This window comes from Crocodylus siamensis, chromosome 12 (assembly GCF_052110815.1).
Source record: "Crocodylus siamensis isolate JL-2025a chromosome 12, ASM5211081v1, whole genome shotgun sequence".
Classification (NCBI taxonomy): domain Eukaryota; kingdom Metazoa; phylum Chordata; order Crocodylia; family Crocodylidae; genus Crocodylus; species Crocodylus siamensis.
In genome coordinates, this window is record NC_143406.1 from 6,493,299 (window position 1) to 6,513,236 (window position 19,938).

Genomic DNA, 19,938 nt, shown 5'->3' on the forward strand with positions numbered 1-19,938 from the left:
TGTGTCCAGCCAAGGGGTTGTACCGCTCTTGAACCGCATCGGGATAATTAAAATGTAAAGACTTGTGGGGAGACCAGGCCAAAGCATGTGCAGAACCCCAAAGCAGCCTGCAGAACATGGGGAGGTTGGATCTGAAATCCCGAGAGACTGCAAGTAGCAAGAAATTGCAGGGTTTTTCTTCCTCTGTGGATTCCAGTTTTGAGTCCTCCCAGACCGCATTTCCCAGCTCTTTCCTGCAGCTCCTCTAGCCACAAAGGTACTTTGTTCCCATATGCCAAGGTCGAGGAGCTGGGCTCTAAGAGCAACAACACAAGTCATGAGATGTGCAATGAAATCATTAGGGCTGGCACCGCTGCATCTCCTCTGTTTTTTCTATCACTCCCATCAGCCTTGTATTGCCGCACGGGTGCTGTTGTGTTTGTGATCCCAGTAGTACGTGAACAAACTATGCTAATGTTAGTGCAGACTGGGCCAAAACAACCACCGGCTTAAGCAGGTGCATCTCCTTTGACGAAAATAAAGCTGAACTTGTTGCAAATTTGGCCTCTTATAATACTTTCCCTCTTCCTGCACTGGCAGCTCTCTCCTCAGCCTGCCTTTGTGGGAGACAGCGCTGTTATTTCCACTTTACAAATGGGAAAACTGAGGCAGGGAGAGGTGATGTGACTTAACCCAGGCTAAGCCCTGACTCCTGGGCATCCCTGACGATAAAAATAAAGGCCAGGAAAGCATTTATTTTCCTGCTAGAGCTGATAGCTCTTCGGAGACGAAGTGTACGCCCCAGTCCTGGCAGAGCAGATCCAGGCTGATGAGCGATGAATGTTTTCTGCTTTTCCCCCACTGACTGTTTCTCCTTGCTTGTCCTCCCCACAGGCATCACGTCCATTATGTTATTCCGTACGATGGAGACCAGTCGGTGGTGGACTCCTCGGAGAATTACTTTGTCACTGATAATGTAACCAAACAGGAGATTGATCTGATGCTGGGACTTTTGCTGGGCTTTTGTATAAGCTGGTTTCTGGTGTGGATGGACGGGGTTCTCCATTACGCCGTGCGAGCCTGGAGAACCAGCCGACGGTATGGTAAGTGCCTTCCTGGCGCCGCAACCCCCACCCCGCCAGCAGTGCTGGAGCCCTCTTGCTCATCCAAGGGTGTTTTAATTGTTGACTGGGGTTGTAGGATGTGTGTTGGTTTAAAGACCCTTTCCAGAGAGTATGTGTTGCTTTGCTGGATTCTCAATCTCTCTGCCGGTGTACCTGTAAATGGTTACCTGAAAGTCCCCCTTTTTCAAGGAGGGCATTTGCAGCAAACCAGAATAACATGGAGCCAGGGGTGTTTGCTGGAAAATGAAATGTATATGACAGTCATGGAAAACTATAGCGTTTGCCTGTGTCCATGTGTGAGCTGAAGGCCTGACCGATGAGCAACATTCGGGTCAGTCTTTTAATGCTTATATTGACAACGAGGTAGACCCTTGCAGTGGGAAGCTGCTCTTGGTATGTACGTATAAATCAAAGGCTCTGAGATCAGATGGAAATAGGCACGTACACAAACACACCCCAATGATCTCACTAGGTCCCTTCCAGCCCTAAACGTGTGCGATTCTGCGAATCAGCAAGGCGGTGCGGACTTTGGGATGTGTTGTGGTGGGTTGTGTGGATGTTTGCCGTGTTGGTTGTCTGCACGGTTGCACATGTAATCCAGGGAGTGATCCTGGCAGTGGGATGAACGAGGTGGGACAGGGTAAGATGGGACACCACATACCGCGTCCAGCCCCTGGCCCAGCTAGTCCATTGGCCTTCCCCTGACAGCGAGCCCCTGTTGTTTCTCTGCCCTCCCAACCCATGCTCTCCCACCACAGTCTTTCCCTGCTGTCGTGACTAGGAGGGAAAATAAGAGAGAGAAAACTGATTGGAAATAATGGGTGACTCGAAATCCCATTGTATAATCAGCGTCTCTGCAAATTACACTCTCTCTGCAACCCGGTTTATAACGTCTGTTCAGTTACAACTTGGGTTAAAAAAGAGAGAGAGAGTTATTTGGAAACCTATTAAAAAACCCCCGTCTAATTATTCAGGCTCATTCCCTCTTTCCAAAAACTTCCATCAAAAGTACATTCATTTCTCATTAGTCTTTCCATATCCCCAGCAGCCTGCTGGAGCAGTCCGTTTCTGAATGAGGACTCTCTCGAGGGTGTTTAGTCCTCTGCTTTGGAAGAGGCAGCAAATGTTTGGTGGTGGCTGTGGTGGGGAGGGGGAGTCCTCTGAGGTCTAAGCTATTCAGCCGGGCGCCCTTGCATGGCAGGCTGGCATGTCGGGAGTTGCGGTGGAAACAGGCCTGGGCTGGGGCAGGAGCAGAGAAAGAGAGCGAGCGAGAGCAGGGGTCTCGCAGCTGTGGGGCGCTGAGCGAGTCCCTCGGTGACGCATCTGGCTGAGGCATGGAAAGCGAAGTGCGCTCACTCCCTAAGCAAAGGCCCCTAGAAACCGTCTGCACAGGCAGTATCAAGCAACCCAAAGGCAAGAACAGCCTGGTGCCAGTTGTTCTTTTCTTCATGCCTCTGTTTTTCCTTCCTGTGTCTAAATGTTTTGCAGCCTTTAAAGGGGCTGGGGTAGTCACCAGGGCGGTGATTTACACCGTCTGTTCCTGCCAGGCCGGAGATGGAAATGTGCAGCGGGGTAAAGTAGAGCTCAGGTGGGGAAGATCAGTCCCTTCCCTTCGAGCAGGACATCCCTGGAGGCTGCGCTGTGGAGCTGGGGGAGCTCCCGCTGGGGGCCTGTGTCCTGGGCCGGTCTAGCAGGCGAACAGGGGTTTACCCCTCAAGTCCGCAGAGATGGTGGCTGTGCTGGGTCTGGGGAGGGCAGGCCACGCCCTGGGGAGAGGTGAGTGCCCCCACCTGGCAGCTGAAGCATTGTGCCTGAGTGCTGTTGGCGGGTTGTGCGTGAGCGCGTGCAAGGCACCGAATGCGTGCATTTTTGGAAAATGTGCATGCGTGTACCCCCGGGCTGGGAGGGGCCTGAAAGTACTCTCAAGCCGAGGGAATTCTGGGATGTTGGGCTGTGCTCAGGGTCCAAAGGGTCGTTGACATCCGTCAAAGCAAGTCCCTTTAAAATCCTGGGACAGAAGAGCAGTCCCATCACTGGCCCCCGGAGGCACGCTGCTCCCAGCTTGTATTCATTTTGTGCCCCCTGGGGAAAATACCTCTTCAGCCCCTGCTGTGGGGGTGCTCCGTCAGGCCAGGTTGTCTCCCTGAACGTGACACAGCAGCCGAGGAAGCTTCTCCTTTGGTCGTCCCAGGGCCCTCGCCGGGGACATGGGAGTGCTGCTAACCCCTGCTCCTCAATCGGAGGAGCAAAGCCCAGGCTGTGGGCACTGTGAAGGTGCTGCCTGGTTTATCTTGCCTTGGAGTGGCAAAGCCCATGCCAAACAACCAGACCAGAGGGCTTTCTTCAGCTCTGAGGACTCTGGCTTTCCAGCCTTTCTGCACAACCTGGAAAATTCCCCTTTGCCTGCAAAGAGGCAGCAGGTTCCCAGTGCTCACTAGGCTCCAGGAGCTGGGGGTCACACCTGGTGACTCGCATGGGGGACTTGGAGCCACCTGTTGTTTCTCTGGGCTGGGCCTTGCAGGTCAGCCCGAGGAGCACCGTGCCGTGGCTAGTCTGGCCACTGCGTCTCAGAAGGGGGAGGCGATTGGATCATGCCACGCCGCTCCCAGGTGGGCGGTCAGATCGCCTCTCCCCTGCACCCTCTGCTTTTCTTGGGGCTGGTGGTGACAGCAAGGGAAGAGACTGCTGCGAAGCTGCAGGGGCCTGCTTTGCACCTGGGTGGATGCAGGCTGAACCCTTGGCCCCGTGGCACCCACTCTGCAAGTGTCAATAGAGGGCAACTCCCGGGGCCGGGGGCGTTGAACACGAGCGGGGAGGAGATGTCTGGTAGCTTTTATGGCCTCCTCGCGGTCCCTTGGCTCTGTTGGGTTGCACAGCTGTTGCTGTCCAGCCTCGGACCCCTGCCTCTCCCAGAGGAGAAGCCCTTCTTGGCACTGGGCAGGGTGGAGCCCAGTGCAATGCCCCCCAAGTCCGCAGCCCTTCAGTCTAAGTCTCGGTGGATCGGGCCTGTCTGGAGCAGGCAGAAGGGTGACCTCCTATCCCAGTCAGGCTGGCTGGAGGTAATTTGCTCAGGTGATGCCGAGAGTCCTGCAGCTGGCGGGAAGGTCCTGTTTTACCATGTAGCTCAACGGTGCTCTGACCTCCCCAGCCTCAACATACTGCGGAGATGCACAAAAAAGCAGAGGGAAGTGTAATTATCCCCAGGGACCCAGGAAATCTGCTCCCAGAGCAGATGGATGTGCAGCGCGGAGAAGCGGTGTTCCCGGGGCCGATACTTTCCGTGGAGGCGCACGGGGAAGCAGATGGAGGGGCGGGAAGGGGCAGGGGCAGGGGAGCCTCCTGAGGCCTGATGCGTCCCCACCCACACGGGTCTCTTGATTCATGAGCCTCCTATTGGCGCCCTCCCATGTGGGGCTCCCAGCACACGTCGCACGTGAGGCAGGATCATGTCACATGGGGAAGAAAGGAGGCAGATGGTATTAAGTCCGTTTGACAGAGCAAGGTGTGAAACAACTCAGCGTCCACCCCGGGCCCTATCTTGTTAACTCAGGAGAGAAATCTAAAGCGACTCCAGTGGAAGGACTCCAGATTCATACTCACGTCGCTGGGCTCAGGGCAGGACCCACTTCCTACCTGGTGGCAGACCTGACCTGTCTGCCTCGCACCCAGAGCTCGGGAGACCAGGGGATTCTTCTTCTGTAAAATAGTACTTTCGAAGCAAACTGAAGGCTTTTCATTTGCATCCCAAAAAAAGAAGGGGGATAAGAAGAAAAAAAACGAGGGGGTTTCAACATCCAGAATGAGACGTTTTCAGGTTCTCTTTAATGAAAGTTCAGAAAATGGGACTTTCTCCTGCTGTTTAGTCCAAACTGCCTCTTTTTGGCAATGCTTTGAAGCAAAATGGATGGACAAGCTGTAGGGATGGTGGGGGACATGCAGGAGACCCAGGCCTTCGGTAGGATGCTTGGGCTCTCTCTCCAGGGTAAATCCCAGAGCAGCACACCCATGGGTGTGGACATCACATCTCTCTCCCTGTGCTTTCAGCCTCCTGTAATTCCCCTCAAGGGGTTGGGGAGGCAGCTGGTCTTTCAGCGCAGGACAGACGCACAGGCTGCTTTTCATTGCTGGCATCTGGATTGAGAAGCCAGCACAGGGACTCTGCCTGGGGGTAAAGAGGTGGCTTTGGTGCGAAGGGCTATAAACCTCTGTAGGACGTGGGCTCACGGACGGCCCAGGTGCTGGAGGGAAACGACCGTACGGCGTTGAACTCGGGGCAGAATAAAGTGTCTGTAGGTGATGGGGGCTGGAAATGGAAATAGCCCAGTGGCTGTGCTGTGTGCGGACTTGTAGCCTCTTAATGAACCCTCTCGTGACCAGCCCAGGGAGTAATTATCACTGGGGCTGTGTTTCCCAGGTGGCGAAAGGGAGGAACAGAGAGAGACTTAAGGGATGAATGCCTGAGAGCCTGAATCCAGCACCCTGCAGGGCTTGGGGATAGGAGGCTGCCAGCAGGCTGGCTGGGGACCTGCCTACAGCTGTGCGTATAGTGAGTGCTGGATGGGACTTGAGTCCCATTTCCTTGGGGTCCGCAGCCCCAGCCCTCTGCGGGCAGCGGGTGTCTATGCCCTTTCATTTGAAGAACTCGCCAGGGTCACCCCCTTTCTCTTAACACGGCTGGTGGGGATTGCAGTCCTCACCCTGGATGTCTAGCAATCTAGCCATTGGATAACCTACCCAGAATATGCGCAGCCTGGGGTCGTCTGTCTCGGGGACCTTCACGTCTGCATCTCTCACCTCCGTGGCGAGGCCCCGAACCTCCGGGTGACAGGCTGGCCCCCCCCGCTCTGCTAATGCTGCTGGGCACAAGAAAGTGGACGACTTACGGGGACAGGATTAGAGAGCAGGAGCCCGACTCTAACTTGCTGGTTTGGGCGGTGGAAGGCCTTTATCTACTTGTAGTTGGTCTGTCAGTCCCACTGGCAGGGGAAGTGTGCCAGGGTAGGCACAAACCCTACACTGTCCAGAAAAAACATACCTCTTTATATGTATAACCATCCCGGCATAAGCTAACAGGGATGCCCACAGCTAGCCTCCCCCTTGCCTATCAGTGGAAGCGTCTTGACGATCACCTTGCTGGGGTCATCTGATCCTGGTGGTCTTTCCTGCCCAAGTGCAGGGGGCTGGACCCGATGATCTGTAAGGTCCCTTCCAGCCCCGAACAACTATGAGACTGTTTCTGTTTCCAGTCCACCTGTCATGGCCCTTGTCCCTCTGTCTGACCTCCACATCATGCAGAAGGCTGCACCTTGTGAGATGAGACTATTTACAATCAGGGCTTAACCACGCAAAACCGTGCTCCCTCCCAGGGTTTTCACCACATTCGTGTTGCAGTTGCAGTCAAGCAGCTCTTCAGGGGCTTCCTGACCACCAGCAACGGCCCCTACTCCCGGAACTGCTTTGGGGGCTGGTTTGAGGAAGGTTTTCCTCAAGGTTCAGGAAGAACCAGAAGATTTTCTGGTTTAAGGCCAATGGTTGTTTAAAATTTTAATTGCCACTTCCAGTCCCCCAGTTCGAGCAGTCTCCTGAGAGGGGGGGCTTTGAATTCGCTTGCATGGAAGACCCTCACCACTTGCAAGACTCTCTGTCATGCAAGCACTAGGCCAGGCCAGGTCTGGGTTGTTACTGCTGCTCGGAAGGATGCAAAGGGGGTTCAACACATTGGAGGCAAAGGCACCAGCCCCAGGCCTGCCATGGGGCAGTCCAACATGAAGCTATCCCATTTCGTCACATCGTGGGGATGGGAACCCGGGTCTCTTCTTCTCCCCATTGAACTGGCTCGTGCAGTTCCTTTAGTGGGGATCCTGCCCGAATCTGTCAGTGCGGAGATAGCGTCTGACAACCGGAGCCTAGCAAATGTGGTGCCTGCGTTCAGAAAAGGGAGGAAGGGGGACCCAGGCAGTTAGAGGCCTGGCAGCGTGACTTCAGTAAGGTCTTACACCCAGGTTGGAAAGAAAGGATTTGGACCTAAACAGAAACAGGACAATACGCAACACGGTTGAAGCCAAGGAAAGTTGTGTCATGCAATTTAGCATCCTTCTGTGACAAGAAGCAGGCTGCTTAGATGAGGGCAAGGCAGACATCGAAGAAGCCATCCTCAGGCTACCTCTAAATTGGGTTGCTGCTGACCGTCAGTGGAGGCTGGAGGCTGGGTCTTGTCTCGCTTCCTGGGTAATGGCTTTGGCCCGCAGGTGGGACATACGCCCAATGCAGCCCTGAGTGGTCACTGCTGTCCTGCCAATGCTGGGGCTCGGGGTGGTTCTCCAGCCCGTTGGTCAAGGGCCCCCAGACGGGACTGGCAGGGCCTGCTTCAAAGCAAGAGGCTGTAGCTGACAGCTCAAAGAGGGGTGGGCAGCACCACTGCCTCCTGCCTCGGGGGCCAAGCTCAGGCCTGTTGCTCTCCAGCACAAACCAGGTGGAGAAGGGGAAGTTTGGTCCTTCATCTGCACTGTCCACTGGGCAGACCAACCACTGGGATGTCATGAGGCAGCTCCAGGGGGCCATTTGCCTTGTCCTTTGAAACCTCCCCCTGCAAGGGCAGGGGTGAGAGCGGCATGCCCCCACTGAAAGGAAAGCCGGCCTCGCTAGCCCAGCGGGTAGTCTGTGGGCCTGCCATGGGTGCAGCCCTGGGCTTGAGCCTGTCCTCACTGTTCCCCGTCCAAGCTGCAGCCTGTTGTCGTCTTTGGCAGCAGAGCTGGGACCCTGAGCCGGGCCCTGGCGCGACTCATCTGATCAAGAGGAGCAGGGCAGCGGCGGAGGTGCGTGGTGGGCCTGTGGCTTGGCTGTTTGTCTCGGCAGTCACAGTCCCTGCCTGGACCTGCGATGTGTTGCCTGGCTTGCTGCCTCTGCAGTGGGGTCCGCCTCACTCCTGCGCTTGCTTTTCACATGGCCACCCGGGGCTCCGGCCTCTGCGCTCCTGCATCACTTCTCCCTCTTTGCCAAGGCCTCTTTAATATTCAGCACAAACCCCAGGCAGCTGCCAGCCAGGGACGTGGGCCAACAGCCTTCAACTCAGGCCTGCGTAAGCCCTCTGAGGAGGCTTAAACCCATCCCCACACCTCTGCTAGGGAGTCTGCCTGGGCCCAGATGCCTGGAGGCATCTGGGCCCTGCTGCAAACTGAGCCCCCGCATGAAAGGGAGACAAGATTCCCAAAAGGCCAGTCGTTAGCCCGGGTGAATGTCTCATGGGCACACGCTCCCCGACGGGCTGGACTCCTCCACTCTGCTCAAGGCGACGTCTGCTTCTCCGAGGGGATGTAGGGGCCCCGGTTGCAGCGCTAGGATTGCAAATGAGGGGCCCCTTGCTCCCAGGAGTAAACTCCCTCCCCTGATTTCTGCAGACCCTGGATTTGTCCCAGCGGGCACGTAGCTGACCCGCAGTCTCCGCCCATGCCGAGCAACCCGTGACGCCTCTGTTAGCCGCTAAACCCTGCTCTTTCCTTTTCTTTCCAGACAATTCTTGGTCTTGGATTCCGAAATTTTGTAACTTGAAGGAGTTCAGGAAACGTCACCACAGGCAGTACGAGGAGGCCACCGGCAACATGGTGCACATCAAACAGAAGCTGTATCATAACGGGCACCCGAGCCCCAGACATCTCTGAGAACCGCCCTGCCCTCCAGAGACTGTGGAGAGGTCCTTGAACTTTGCTCTTCTCGGAGGAGCACACCCGCACGTTCGCTCCTCCGTGGAAGCTGGTGGAGGATGCCATTTGATTTGTTCATGCGGTGTGTCGTTGCGGCAGATGGAGAATGCACAACTAAGCCAGTTCTGGATCCCAGGCAGCCAAGACTTTGCACTGTGTTCATCGTTTTATTGTCAGACTTCTGTATATATGTAAAAAAAAAAAAAATGGGGGGTGGGGGAGAAGAGATTTGCATTATACTTCCAGAGCCCATCCCCAGTGTTGGAAGTTGTCCTGCATACTCAATGTACCTTTTTTGGGAACCGGTTGTGCTAGGGATCGGAGGTGACCGCTAACAGAAGACAGTTTCGCAGCGGAGAGGTAATGCTCCCTTCCACGTTCTGGCTCTGTATTGTTTCCTTGGCTATGACTCTTCCCATTGCAGGGTGGCACTGGCGCTCGCTGTCGCGGTCCGAAGGTGCGGTGCGTCCCTTTTTCTTTGCCTGTTGTTGTTTTTTCGAGAGGGGGCGAGAGCTCGAGCGAGACAGAGAGGAGACTGAAATTCGTGGATGTAAAGAGGGCGGAGAAAACCAGGCCCCCGGTCTGGCCCCGTTGCATTGCCAACGTGAAATGATCCAGCCTGCCGTGGGGAGGCGGGACAGATCGTACCCATTCTGACAGAGGGGAAGATTGAGGCACAGAGTAATTTGCCTGAGCAAAGCAGGGCTCAGCACCTGGAGGCTCCAGTGGGATTGGCACTGGAGAGCTGCTGTGGGAGGAGGTGAAGACAGACAGAGCAGACGCTAACCCCCAGAGCCAAACAGCCCGAGGGGCTGATGGCACCTTTCACGTGGGAGACGTGGCATGTGCCGTGCCTCGGGCCTGGCTCTTAGGTGCGGCAACTGTTTATGAGAATACAGCCTTAACCTCCTGCCTGAGACAAGGGACCTCCGAGGGCACGAATCCTGCAGGGAACCTGGTCTGAGCATCAGGGACCAGTCTGAGAGAACCAGACTAGATTTCAGCGGGGCTGTTTTGCCACGAGTGGCCCTTGCCCGGGAGGAGGAGGGGTAGAGTTTGGCCTTGGGGGTGTACGGTGAGCCGTGCCCCTTTTGCTGTTTCTCCTGCGTTCCCAAATGCTTATACAGTGGGTCTGTGCCCGGCAGCCTGGTACTTCCCTGCAGTTCTGGGCAGAAATAACCAGGAAGCCCCAAAACCCAGGAAACCGCTCTCGTCCCTTTGTGGCTTATTTTGAATCGACCTCCTCTGCCTGAGGATCAATCTAAAATCAAAAGCAACAAGCCAGCCTTGTCCTTGCCATGGTGTGCCCCCTCCCTTCTCACTCACCCCCCAGCCCTGGTTTATGGTAGCTGAGGTCTGTGCTGGCGTCCGGCTGCTGGGACGTTGGCTGTTTGGGCGCCCGATGGTCGTGCTACCTCCGTAGGTGCCTGGCTGTGTTAGACGGAGGGGTTTTCAGCTTCTCCTTGTGCATTAGTTCCTGTGGCTGGCGCAAATCAGCAGCGACTCAGTGGAGCTCTGCAGTTTTACACCAGCCGAGGCTCCAGTTGGCTGAGTTCAGCAGAGCCGGGACAGCTTGCAGCCCCGGTGGGCTCTGATGTGTCTGTTTGAACGGCTTTAAATCCCCCGTCTTTTCAGCGCCTCCTCCAGGAAAGCGAGCGAGAGAGAGAGAGCGGTGACGCCCAGGCCAGGCCGAATGCACAGCGCGGTTCTGCCTTGCTCTGTAAATCGCTGCTAGTGGGTGCATCATTAAATACGAACCTGACAAAGGACAAGAACGAGGCCTTGGCTGGTGGTGACTGAGTCTGAGCCCTGCGAGGCGTTCAGGGAGAAGAGGTCGTCTTGCAAGGTGCGTGGTCCCCTGCTCCCAGGTGCCATTACAGCTGTGGGGTCAGGCTCAGGGCCTTTCTCCTAGTCTTGGTGCTTTCAAATAGCCAGAGCGATGCGAGTAACGTGCAAATCCTTCAGAGCCAGAGCCCTGGTACATCAGATCCAACATGCATGGCGGTCTCTGGAAGCAGCCCCATTGCCTGTAATGCACCTTGGATCAGGGCCTGGGGCAGTTGTCACCCCTGTGCAATGAGGACTGTGCATCACTCGTGCCCTTGGGACGTGTCTGAACAGGGGAGCAAGAGGAAAAGATGGGGGGAGTTATGCTGGGGCCCACCCCTGTCTCCTGCTGCTTTTACAGTGGTAGGGGGTGGACATCCGTGGAGCTGCTTCCAGTCTACCCCGGGGTAACAGAGGTCAGGATCTGGGCTCACAAGTATGTCCTCTGCTTGAATGGTTAAACCCCAAGAGGGCTGGGGTGATTTTTTTCTCCCCAAAAGAGGAATTTCTGCAGCACTGAGCATTAGGGCTGTGCAAAGCTTCGGATCATGATTTGGATTCAGAGATGATTCGGATGATTCAAAGGCCGAATCTACGAATCCGAATTGAATCACTGGAAGCTTTAGGCTTTCCGAATCGATTTGGAGCTTCTGAATCGATTCAGAAAAGATTCAGAGATTCGGCCGTAGGTATAAGGGTGAGCATGTTATAGAGATCGCCCCAGGAAGGGACAGGGAGTGGGAACCCCCGGAGCCAGCGTGGATCCGGGAGATCCTGCTCTCGCCCCGTTACCCGAGCGGCCAGTCTGCAGCAAGGCTCCCCCTGGCCTGTCACAGCCCAAGCACGCGGCGTCTTGTCCTTTTGTCCCACGGAGGTCGCTGCTGTCACGGGTGGCTCGGCCACGCGTGATGTCCATTGCCCCCGCCCCGTGCATGTGCGTGTGGTGCTTCTGGCTGGAGGTGGGGGTGCGCGCCCTCGTTGAATCCTCTGGCCTGGCTGTTGCAGTTTTGCCTCTGCTCCATCTTCAAGCACAAAGGAAACCCCGAGCGGGTGGATGGGGAGGAGGACTCTGGCAGGGGGAGCGACCAGGGATGGGGAGTCCGGCGGGGAAGGGGAAAGGGAGCGGGCCGTGCCACGGGGTGGCAGGTTTGCCTGCCGGGCTTGCTGAGGAAGCCTTCTGTGGTCTTAGACAGTTGGAGACTTTTCCGCAGCCTCAGGAGGGGCTACTTTTAGAGCCGAGACGGAGCTTGGAAACCGGCTCTGTGCGATCTCGGGGGCTGGAGCGAGGCGTTTCGGAGCGTGGCTCCCAGTGGCCTTGCCTTAAACGTGGGCCTGGCATGGGTGGGCACCACCAGGAGGGGGAATCCCATCAAACCAGCCCCTTGCCCCTTTCAAACTTGTCTTCCCAGCTCTGCTAAAAAGCCCCCTGCCCCGGGTCAGCATCCATCCTGCCCAATCAGCTCCTTTACGGCCCCGTCTGACATCGTTGTCCCCGCTGACGTCACATTTGGTTTCTGATGACCTCATGGGTCAGAAGAAATGGCAGCGAATGGGCCAAATTCATGCCAGGTGGAGCTGTGCCAGGCAGGGGGTTTGACAGCCTAATCCCTTCTTGGTTGGGAGCTCTTCCTGCCTGCCCAGCCAGGGTCTCATGTTACCTCCGATGGCTGCTGGGGTTGTCTCCAGTGAATCGGAGAAGGCAGGGTCAGAAAGGAAAGGTGCTCTCACCCCCCACATCCACCGTGCCACGCTCTGTCCTGTGCAGCACGGTGTCTCCAGGAGTGCTGGCCATGGGGACACGCTGGGACAGGAAGCAAGTGTCTTCTCCTGCAGTAGCACATGAGATCGGGGCCCAGTGTTCAAGGTGTTTTGCGAGTCCTTGGGCATTCGGCACCTAAGTACCTTTGTGAAGAAAGGCCCCCCCATTCAATAGGCAAGAAGGGGCAGAGCACTAGAGAGAGGGGATGCAATGTGCCCCGGGGCAGAGCTGAGGACCCAGGTCCCAGCCTCATGCTCCAGTTGCTAGTTATCCCTGCTTAGGGTCACTCAGGTGGGTGCTGGGTTCACAGCGGCCATCCCAAAGGTGCAGGTGATGGGGGCGTTGTGGAGCAGCCATTGCAAATCCTTGAGTGTGGCCGGGTGTTGTGCAAACATGGGATGTTGGGGCTAGCAACAGCAACACTAAGCTGCCCAGTGGTTACCGTGACGGTGGTCCTGCTATGCGAGACCCTCGCCCCCCCCCCATCACTGCTAAGCCCAGCACAGCTGCCCTGGCCTTAGCAGTGCTGAGGAAGGCGGCTTAATTACTCCGAGAAACATCTAGGCATCGTTTCTCTTGGGAAGGATTTTTTTACTGTATTTTATCACATATAATACACCCCAGAATGAGATGCACACCTTGTTTTAGAAAGGCAGAATGAAGAAAAAGCTCTTTCCTTGGAGAAAGGAAGTGGGTAGCAGCAGCAAGGGACCCGCGCCTGCAGGTTGTGCATCTGGGTGTAGCCACTACTTTCACCTTTGCCCCCGCCAAAGCTTAATCAGCAGACACGGTTGTTACCATATTTCCCTGTGTATCATATGCACTCAAATTGCCAGCAGCTGGTGGTTTTTTGGAGAAAAAGTTTATGTTGTACGCAGGAAAATCCAGTGTTTCCCTGGAAGGGGTGATGCTTTTTGCAGATCATGCAAGGACTCACTTTTTCCTACCATACTCAGACCCTTGGGGGCTCGACTCCAGGAGGAAATAGCTCAGCAGAGCTTGTCCACAGCAGCTCTCCTGCATTAGCTTATGCTGGGATGGGGGATGCACTCGTTCTGTACTAAGGAAAACCGGAATTAGCATCAGTTTTCCAGCACTGGAGGAAACACTATTGCAAAAGGGATGCTGGTCACATGCAAGTGTTTCCTCAGAGCTGGGGGCTCTGACCTGCTCCCCTTTAGAAATGGAAAGCTCCTCACCTGTGCACAGCCCGAAAGACTGAGCTGTTACCAGCTCCCATGGTGCTGAAGGGAGTGAGTTAGACAGGGCTCAAGGCAAGTTAAACCAGCAAAACCCCCTTGTACAGCTGCAGACAAGTGGTACCAGCAGAGCTGCAGCTATCCCAGCACTGCTACCAGCAGAGGGAGGGTGGTGCTGCTTTTTTATGGACATAGCAAACGCAAACTTCACTGAAGGACAGGGAGATTTAGGCTCCTAAGTCACTTTGGCTTTGGAAAATATAGCACATGAAACCCAGGGCGTGGCAAATCTCAGCTCAGCGAGTCCATGAGCTAGGGCCTGGCTGCGCTACTGGAAAATGCCAGGACTGCAATGCATGCGGGGCCGAGGTGCCATTTTGGTAGTGTCCACCTGCACAGAGGAAAGGGCGGTGGTGCAAGGGTGGGCAGGTGGTGCCATGAATCCCCAGCTTCTCGCACGCTGCTGACCCTTTGCAGTCATGTTCCAGCTGTGTCTGTTGCCGTCTGTGTGTGTGCCTGTGTGTTTATCTCTGTGTGTCGGCGTGTGCACCCACTGCTCTCGCAGGCCCGTTCTCAACATGTTCTGGGCCACGTTGCATTTGGCACAAGATGGCTGATGCGGTCCCCGGCGTCGAGCTGAGCCCAGGGGTGTGGGTGCAGCAGAGAGCAGGCATCGCCCCAATAGGCCTCAATTCTGCAAGGTGGGGGCTGCTTTCCCTTCCCAATTACTATGGGGAGAGGGGTGGCAGGGGGCTTTCTCTCTCCAGCATGAAAAGGTGCTTCCAATGCACTAGATGGGGCTCCTCCAACAGCTCTTGGAAGAACCATTTCCCCACAGCCCAGAGCCCCGTGCTCCCGGGTTTATGCACTCAAAACCGATTTTTGCACACATGCAATAGGAAGTAGGCACAGCATACCCTGGTATAAACCAAAAGAGAGGGAGAGAGATGCAGCTCCTAGGCTTGTCTCTCTCATGATCTGAAAAGCAATAACAGCTAATTTTTTTTTTTTAATACCCTTACAAATGAGATTGTCATCTGCATTTTGTAGTCTCCTGGAAGACGGGCTTGGCGCTGTGCTGGTACGGCACAAGGAGGAAGGGTGAACAAGTGGAGCAGCTCCGCCTGAAAGCTGCAGTGAGTTTAGGTTTGGGCAGGGGAGGAGAAAACAAAGCGCACTGTGAATTCATTTGGGTCAGCGAGTGAATGTGTTTCAGCCAGACCAGCCCTTGCGATCCCATGTTTGTATCTTCGGTGATTGATTTAGCTGCCTGAAACTGAGCCCGTCCTTTGCTGTTTGTCAGTAAAATAGGTTTTTTTTTTTTGCACGTTTTGCATCTGACTTGTCTTTCCCACCTTGCGATGGGGCCTGGTGGGGCCACACGACTCATGGGTAGCGGGAGATACTGGCTAAGTGGACCTGAGCCATGGTCAGCGTCCCTGTTTGGGGCTCGCCCGTGCTCCACAGGAATATAAGATGTGCCATTGAGTGGGTGAGACCATGGATCCGTCTTGCCCAGTGTCCCACGGCAGCAGAGCGGCTGCTGAAAGGACGAGTGAACTGGGCCTGACCAGGGTTTGCCCCACAACTACTCTCCCACTTGCAGCCTCCAGCAGTTGAAGTCCAGGGAGTTCTGATTCAGAGGCCGTGCTCCTTGCTCTCATGCTCAGTAGCGACCGATGCCCCTTTTCTGCCAAGAACGTCTCCTATCCCTTTGTGACCGGCTAAACCATCGGCTTCCGCCGTGTCTGGTGGCAACGAGCCCCACGCTTTGTGAAAAAGAAGTTCCTTGTGTTAGTCTGTCTTTTATGACCCCCCCCGTTCTTGTCTGGTGAGAGAGAGTAAATATTACTGTCTCTATTTGCTTTCTCTTCACCATTTAATATTTTGTAGTCCTTTTTCTCATGCCCCTGCTTCACATATCTCTTTTCTAGCCTGAATAGGCCTGGCCTCTTCGGTATCTTCTCCCATGGAAGCTCCTTTGTAGCCCTGATCGTCCTTGCTGCCCTTCTCTGGACCATCTCCTTTTTGAGGTGGGGACCAGTGGGGAAGTGGGCACAGTGTTCAAGGTATGGATGCTCCAGTGGCTTTGCTGGGCTAGCCAAGCTAGGACTCTTTTGCCAACATGAGTTGCAAGACACGGGGGCTTCTGAAAGCATGGCTAGGACAGGGATGGGGGTGACCTTCTTCTTGACCTGCGAAGCTGAGTGATGGCAGCAAAACGTTGCAGCATAGACTCAACCCAAGTCTTTCTGAAGCACGCAAGGGAGGAACAAAGGTGCCTTAGCAGAGCTGGGTGTGCGGAAACCAGGGCCGGGCATCAGGGCTAGGATGCAGGCACCGTGTATGGGGAATCGTGTACGTTAACCACCCTGGCAGCGCATACCTCTAGCTGCTGCCCGTCTCTTCTCCAAGTGCCCTGCCGCCGTCTCTGAAAGCACCGAGGGAGGATTTTGCCGACCCCCATGGAAAAGCTCGTGGCTGATCTGTCATCCGCACGCAGGCAGGCAGCTCTGGGGCATGGGCTCTTCCAACTCAGATAAGACCAAATGTGACATCAAAGAGCGGAGAAAAAAAAATGCCCAAGCAGAGGAGAAATCAGATCCTCGGGCTACAGCAGAGACCGCGGGGAAAACTCACTCCGGCTGCAGATCGAGGGCTGGGAGCTGACAGCAGCTGGGCCCTTCACCCGCAGGACTCATCTGAGGTTTGAGGAGCTGTGAACGTGGAAGAGCTTCTCTGCATGTTGCTCAGCTGCAATGGGGAGAAGGGACACATCTGGGGTTGCTGAGAGTCTGAGGCTGCCCCATGGGCAGCCTTCGCTGGCCTCGCATCTCAGTAGCCCGGGAGATGCTGATAGTGCAACCACAAGTGTCAGCAGCATTGGAGGGGCCTCAGCGCAGCTTCCTGCCTCGTTGCATGGATCGGGCAGCTCATGTCTCAGCTTGGGCTGTATCCAGGCTTACGCATGTTCTCCAGCCAAGCCGGGCCTGGCTCGTCTCCTGGGAGTGTTCAGCTGGCATGGAGCTGAACAAGGCCCAGCTCCCACACCGGTCAGTGCTGCCAGCCGTGCCAGCAGAACTTGCATGCAAGGGCCCTGGTGGGGCTGGAAGGCGAGGCGTGTAACTTGGGGTTTCCTTCATGCCCCTTAGCTTCCAGTTCTCCCTGAGAACTGCCCCCCTTTAACCGAATTAAACTTCTTTAAACCTCCCCCTGCCCCATGTTCTCTAGTTGTCCTCAGTGGTGAGGGCTAATGGGGTGGGGACTTCATCACAACAGGCAGCAGAGCTCTGAGCAGCCCCCTGCCAGCCGGCCACATCCCAAGCATACAGGATGGGATGCTCCCCCTCACCTTGTGGCAAAAGAGTCCTTGGTGCAAGGCGGCTGCAGGCCCTGCCTTGGTTCTTGCAAGCATCTGGGGCGACGCAGATCTGAAGGGACCGGCAAGATCTGCTTCCACCCCGTCACTCCAGGGGTGTCACTCACCTTTGCTGGAGGCTGCAGGGGCTGAGAGCTGGCTCCCAAGGCAGTGGCAGAGGCGACCTGGCTCACGGAGGCAGTCAGGGGAGCAGGCAGCACTCCCCTTCTAGCTGAGATACACTGGGGCCTGGCTCTAGGTCTTGCTAGGCGCCGCTCCGGGAGGCATGGGCTGTGCAGGATGGGGCATTTCACATGCAGGATGCAGAGTGAGGCAAGATGAAAACTGCAGCTTTGGGAGGGCGTTGAACCCCAGGCCTGGGCTGGGAGCCGGTCTTGGCTGGATGGAGTGCTCTGCCCAGCATGGCTGCGTCCTGCTTCGCTAGGCTGGTGGAGAGAACAGCCAGGACACGGGTAACCTCAGCCCAAAGGACGAGGCACTCATGCATGCCCAGGCTCGAAGCAGGCCAGCCAACTCACGGACATGGGGCGTCGCACGGACGTAGCTACTTCCCTGGTGTCCCACTGTGCAGGCAGGCCCCGACCTTTACCTGCCTCGAAGCAGAAACTTGAGGAAGCCAAGGGGCCTGTAAGGCCAGTTATTCTGTCCAAGGCCACGTCAGTCCCTGCACAGCTACGGCCTGGGCAGTACAGACCAAACCTCTGCCCTGCCAGGGAAACAGCCGGGCCCCACGCCCAAGGACTGCAGTCAGCCCCATGGCCCTTCGAATGGCACTGGGGCTTGGCTGGCAGTACATGCGGTCGGCCCGCGGCGGGCGAGTGTAACCAAGCTACCACAGTCCGAGCTCATGGCCCAGCTGAAGGGCCCGGGAGACATGGCTGGGTCGGGAGAGCCTCGTGTGTGTGGGGAGGCCAGGCAGACGGGTCTGCTCAGGCCTCTCAGCTGGTGCTGGGCCCTGGAGCAGCCAGGCCCTCGGCCACCCACCTGTCGCAGAGGTGGGGAAGAGATGCCGGTGTCACACTGAGTGCCCAGTGCCCTAAGCCCACAAACTGGGCAAAGCCACACGGCTCAGCCCCCCAGAGATCCTCTGGTCCTCTCAAAGCCCTCTACAGGCGGGCAGCTCAGCCTTGACTGCAGCAGAGAGGAAGCAGGCCCTATGCCAGCCGAGGGGCTTAGGGACAGAGCCAGGCAGAAAAGGCCCTCTCAGCACGGCTGTTTTCTAGCTGGGGGAAGAGGAAAGCGTATACCATCTCCTGCCCAGTCCAGCGACTGGCACCTCCACCGCCCAACAGTCGCACGATCTAGGCAAGCTTGGGTTAGACACAGCCCGTGGGCATCTCCGGCTCCCTCCGCCCTGCCTGATGGATCTCTTCTCCCTCCAGCTGCTGTTCAAAAGCAAACACTGTAAAGGCTGGCAGAGAGGGAGGGGGAAGAGATAAACGACCGCATTATAAATCTGTCTCCCAGCTCCAATGCTCGCGTGCATGGATGACACTTCATTGCGCTGCCCAGGCGTGATGGATGGCCCTGGATCCGTCTGCGTCCAGTGTCGCTCTCCAGTAGAATAACCTGTGTTAACAAAGTGCCGCTAGCTCATCGCTCACACCACGTCGCAGAGGGGAGGTCACCTCACCCCTTCGAGGCCAGCTCAGCCCCGTACAGTGTTACACTGCCAGGCAGCTTCTGCTGCCTCCTCCCAAGGCATCAATTATTCCTGAAGCTGACAGCAAGCTAAACTCAAAGACGGGGCAGGCTGAGGCTGGGGAAGGCGAAGAGGTCTTGGGCCCTAAACCGCCGCTGTGCAAAGAGGTGAATGCAACCCAGCATCCCCTCACTTAAATTTCCCCCCGCGCCTACGTTCTAGCCTGATTAACAGTAGCGGTGACGGCAACTGGCACAGCTATGCAGCAGGCAGCGGGGCATGAAATCACAGCTCCTGGAGGCTGGGAGCTCAGCACAGGCCTCCAAGATGGATTCCTTAAAAGACCTGGTGTAAAGAGGCAGCAGCAGCGCTGGCTGGTACCCACACGCTCTGCTGGTGGCCTCCTCCACTTGATGACACCGGGTGGGCTGCTCCCTTCAAACAGCAGCTTGCAGCTGTTGGGTTCACCCTGGGAAGGAGGGCAGAGCCCAGTGGCCACACGAACAAACAGAAGGAACATCACTGCTAGGGAGGACTCTGTCTTGTCCGTCAGTGGGACATACTCTCCATTGCAAAGTGGCCAGTACAAGCAGCCTGGTTGGCTTTTTGGCCCAGGGGGGAGACGAGCTGAGGGGCCCCGCTGGCTCAAGTCCTGGTCTCAAGGCTCCAAGACAGGGAGAGCTCTCCCCTCCTTCAAGAGAGGCCACGCAAACATGGGGTCTAGTCCCAACACGCCTCACCGGTGGGGCAGGCTCAGCTGCTGCAGACGCATCTAACCTGGCTGGGTGAGAGCCTGGCGCAATCCTAAAAGCCTGTCTGTACCAGGGCTATGTGGCCACTTGGGGAAATGAACCGACAAGAGCCATGGCTGGAAATACTACCCCCGCCCTCGGGCGGCGCAGGCCGAGGCAGAGCGCTCGGGGCAGAAGGGTGCTCTGTCTGGGACCAGCCCTAGATTCGCCAGCAGACCCCTGCTCCGCGCATGCTCCACTGCCTGAGCAAACCCCACTCAGCACAGCCGACTTCAGGCCCTTGGGGCCCAGCCACAGCAGGGAGCGCCTGCTGTTCTCCCCTCACCAGGACGAACTCGTGTTTTTCTTCCCACCATTAAAGAAAACCTCCCAATGGTTTCTAGAAGCTCCTGCCCCTGCCCCTGCCCCTGTCCTCCTGTGCATCAGGCCCCCCTGCTTTGGCACCCCCCACCCTGCCACGCCATGGCTCCACAGTGGCCCTGGCACATGCGTGAGTGTCACCCCCGTGAGCATGCCAGGCTGGCAGCCCTGGAGCCCCAAGCCCATGGGCCACAGCCATACCCCCATGCTGCTCCCA

The 19,938-nt window shown here is 56.5% G+C and overlaps 1 protein-coding gene across 4 annotated transcripts in view; it reads left to right on the plus strand.

The window, feature by feature from the left end:
* The window catches only part of TMEM240 (transmembrane protein 240), a 50,719-nt gene that overhangs the window by 15,520 nt on the left and 15,261 nt on the right, over positions 1–19,938 (plus strand). For 3 of the 4 annotated variants that reach the window (XM_090023130.1, XM_090023128.1, XM_090023127.1), the window contains exons 3-4: positions 874–1,082; positions 8,613–19,876. In XM_090023130.1, the coding sequence (XP_089879256.1) occupies positions 874–1,082; positions 8,613–8,761 (358 nt within the window). In that variant the 3' untranslated portion in view covers positions 8,762–19,876. Of the gene's footprint in view, positions 1–873; positions 1,083–8,612; positions 19,877–19,938 lie in introns of those variants that run through there. The other variant, XR_016438622.1, reaches the window with a different exon arrangement.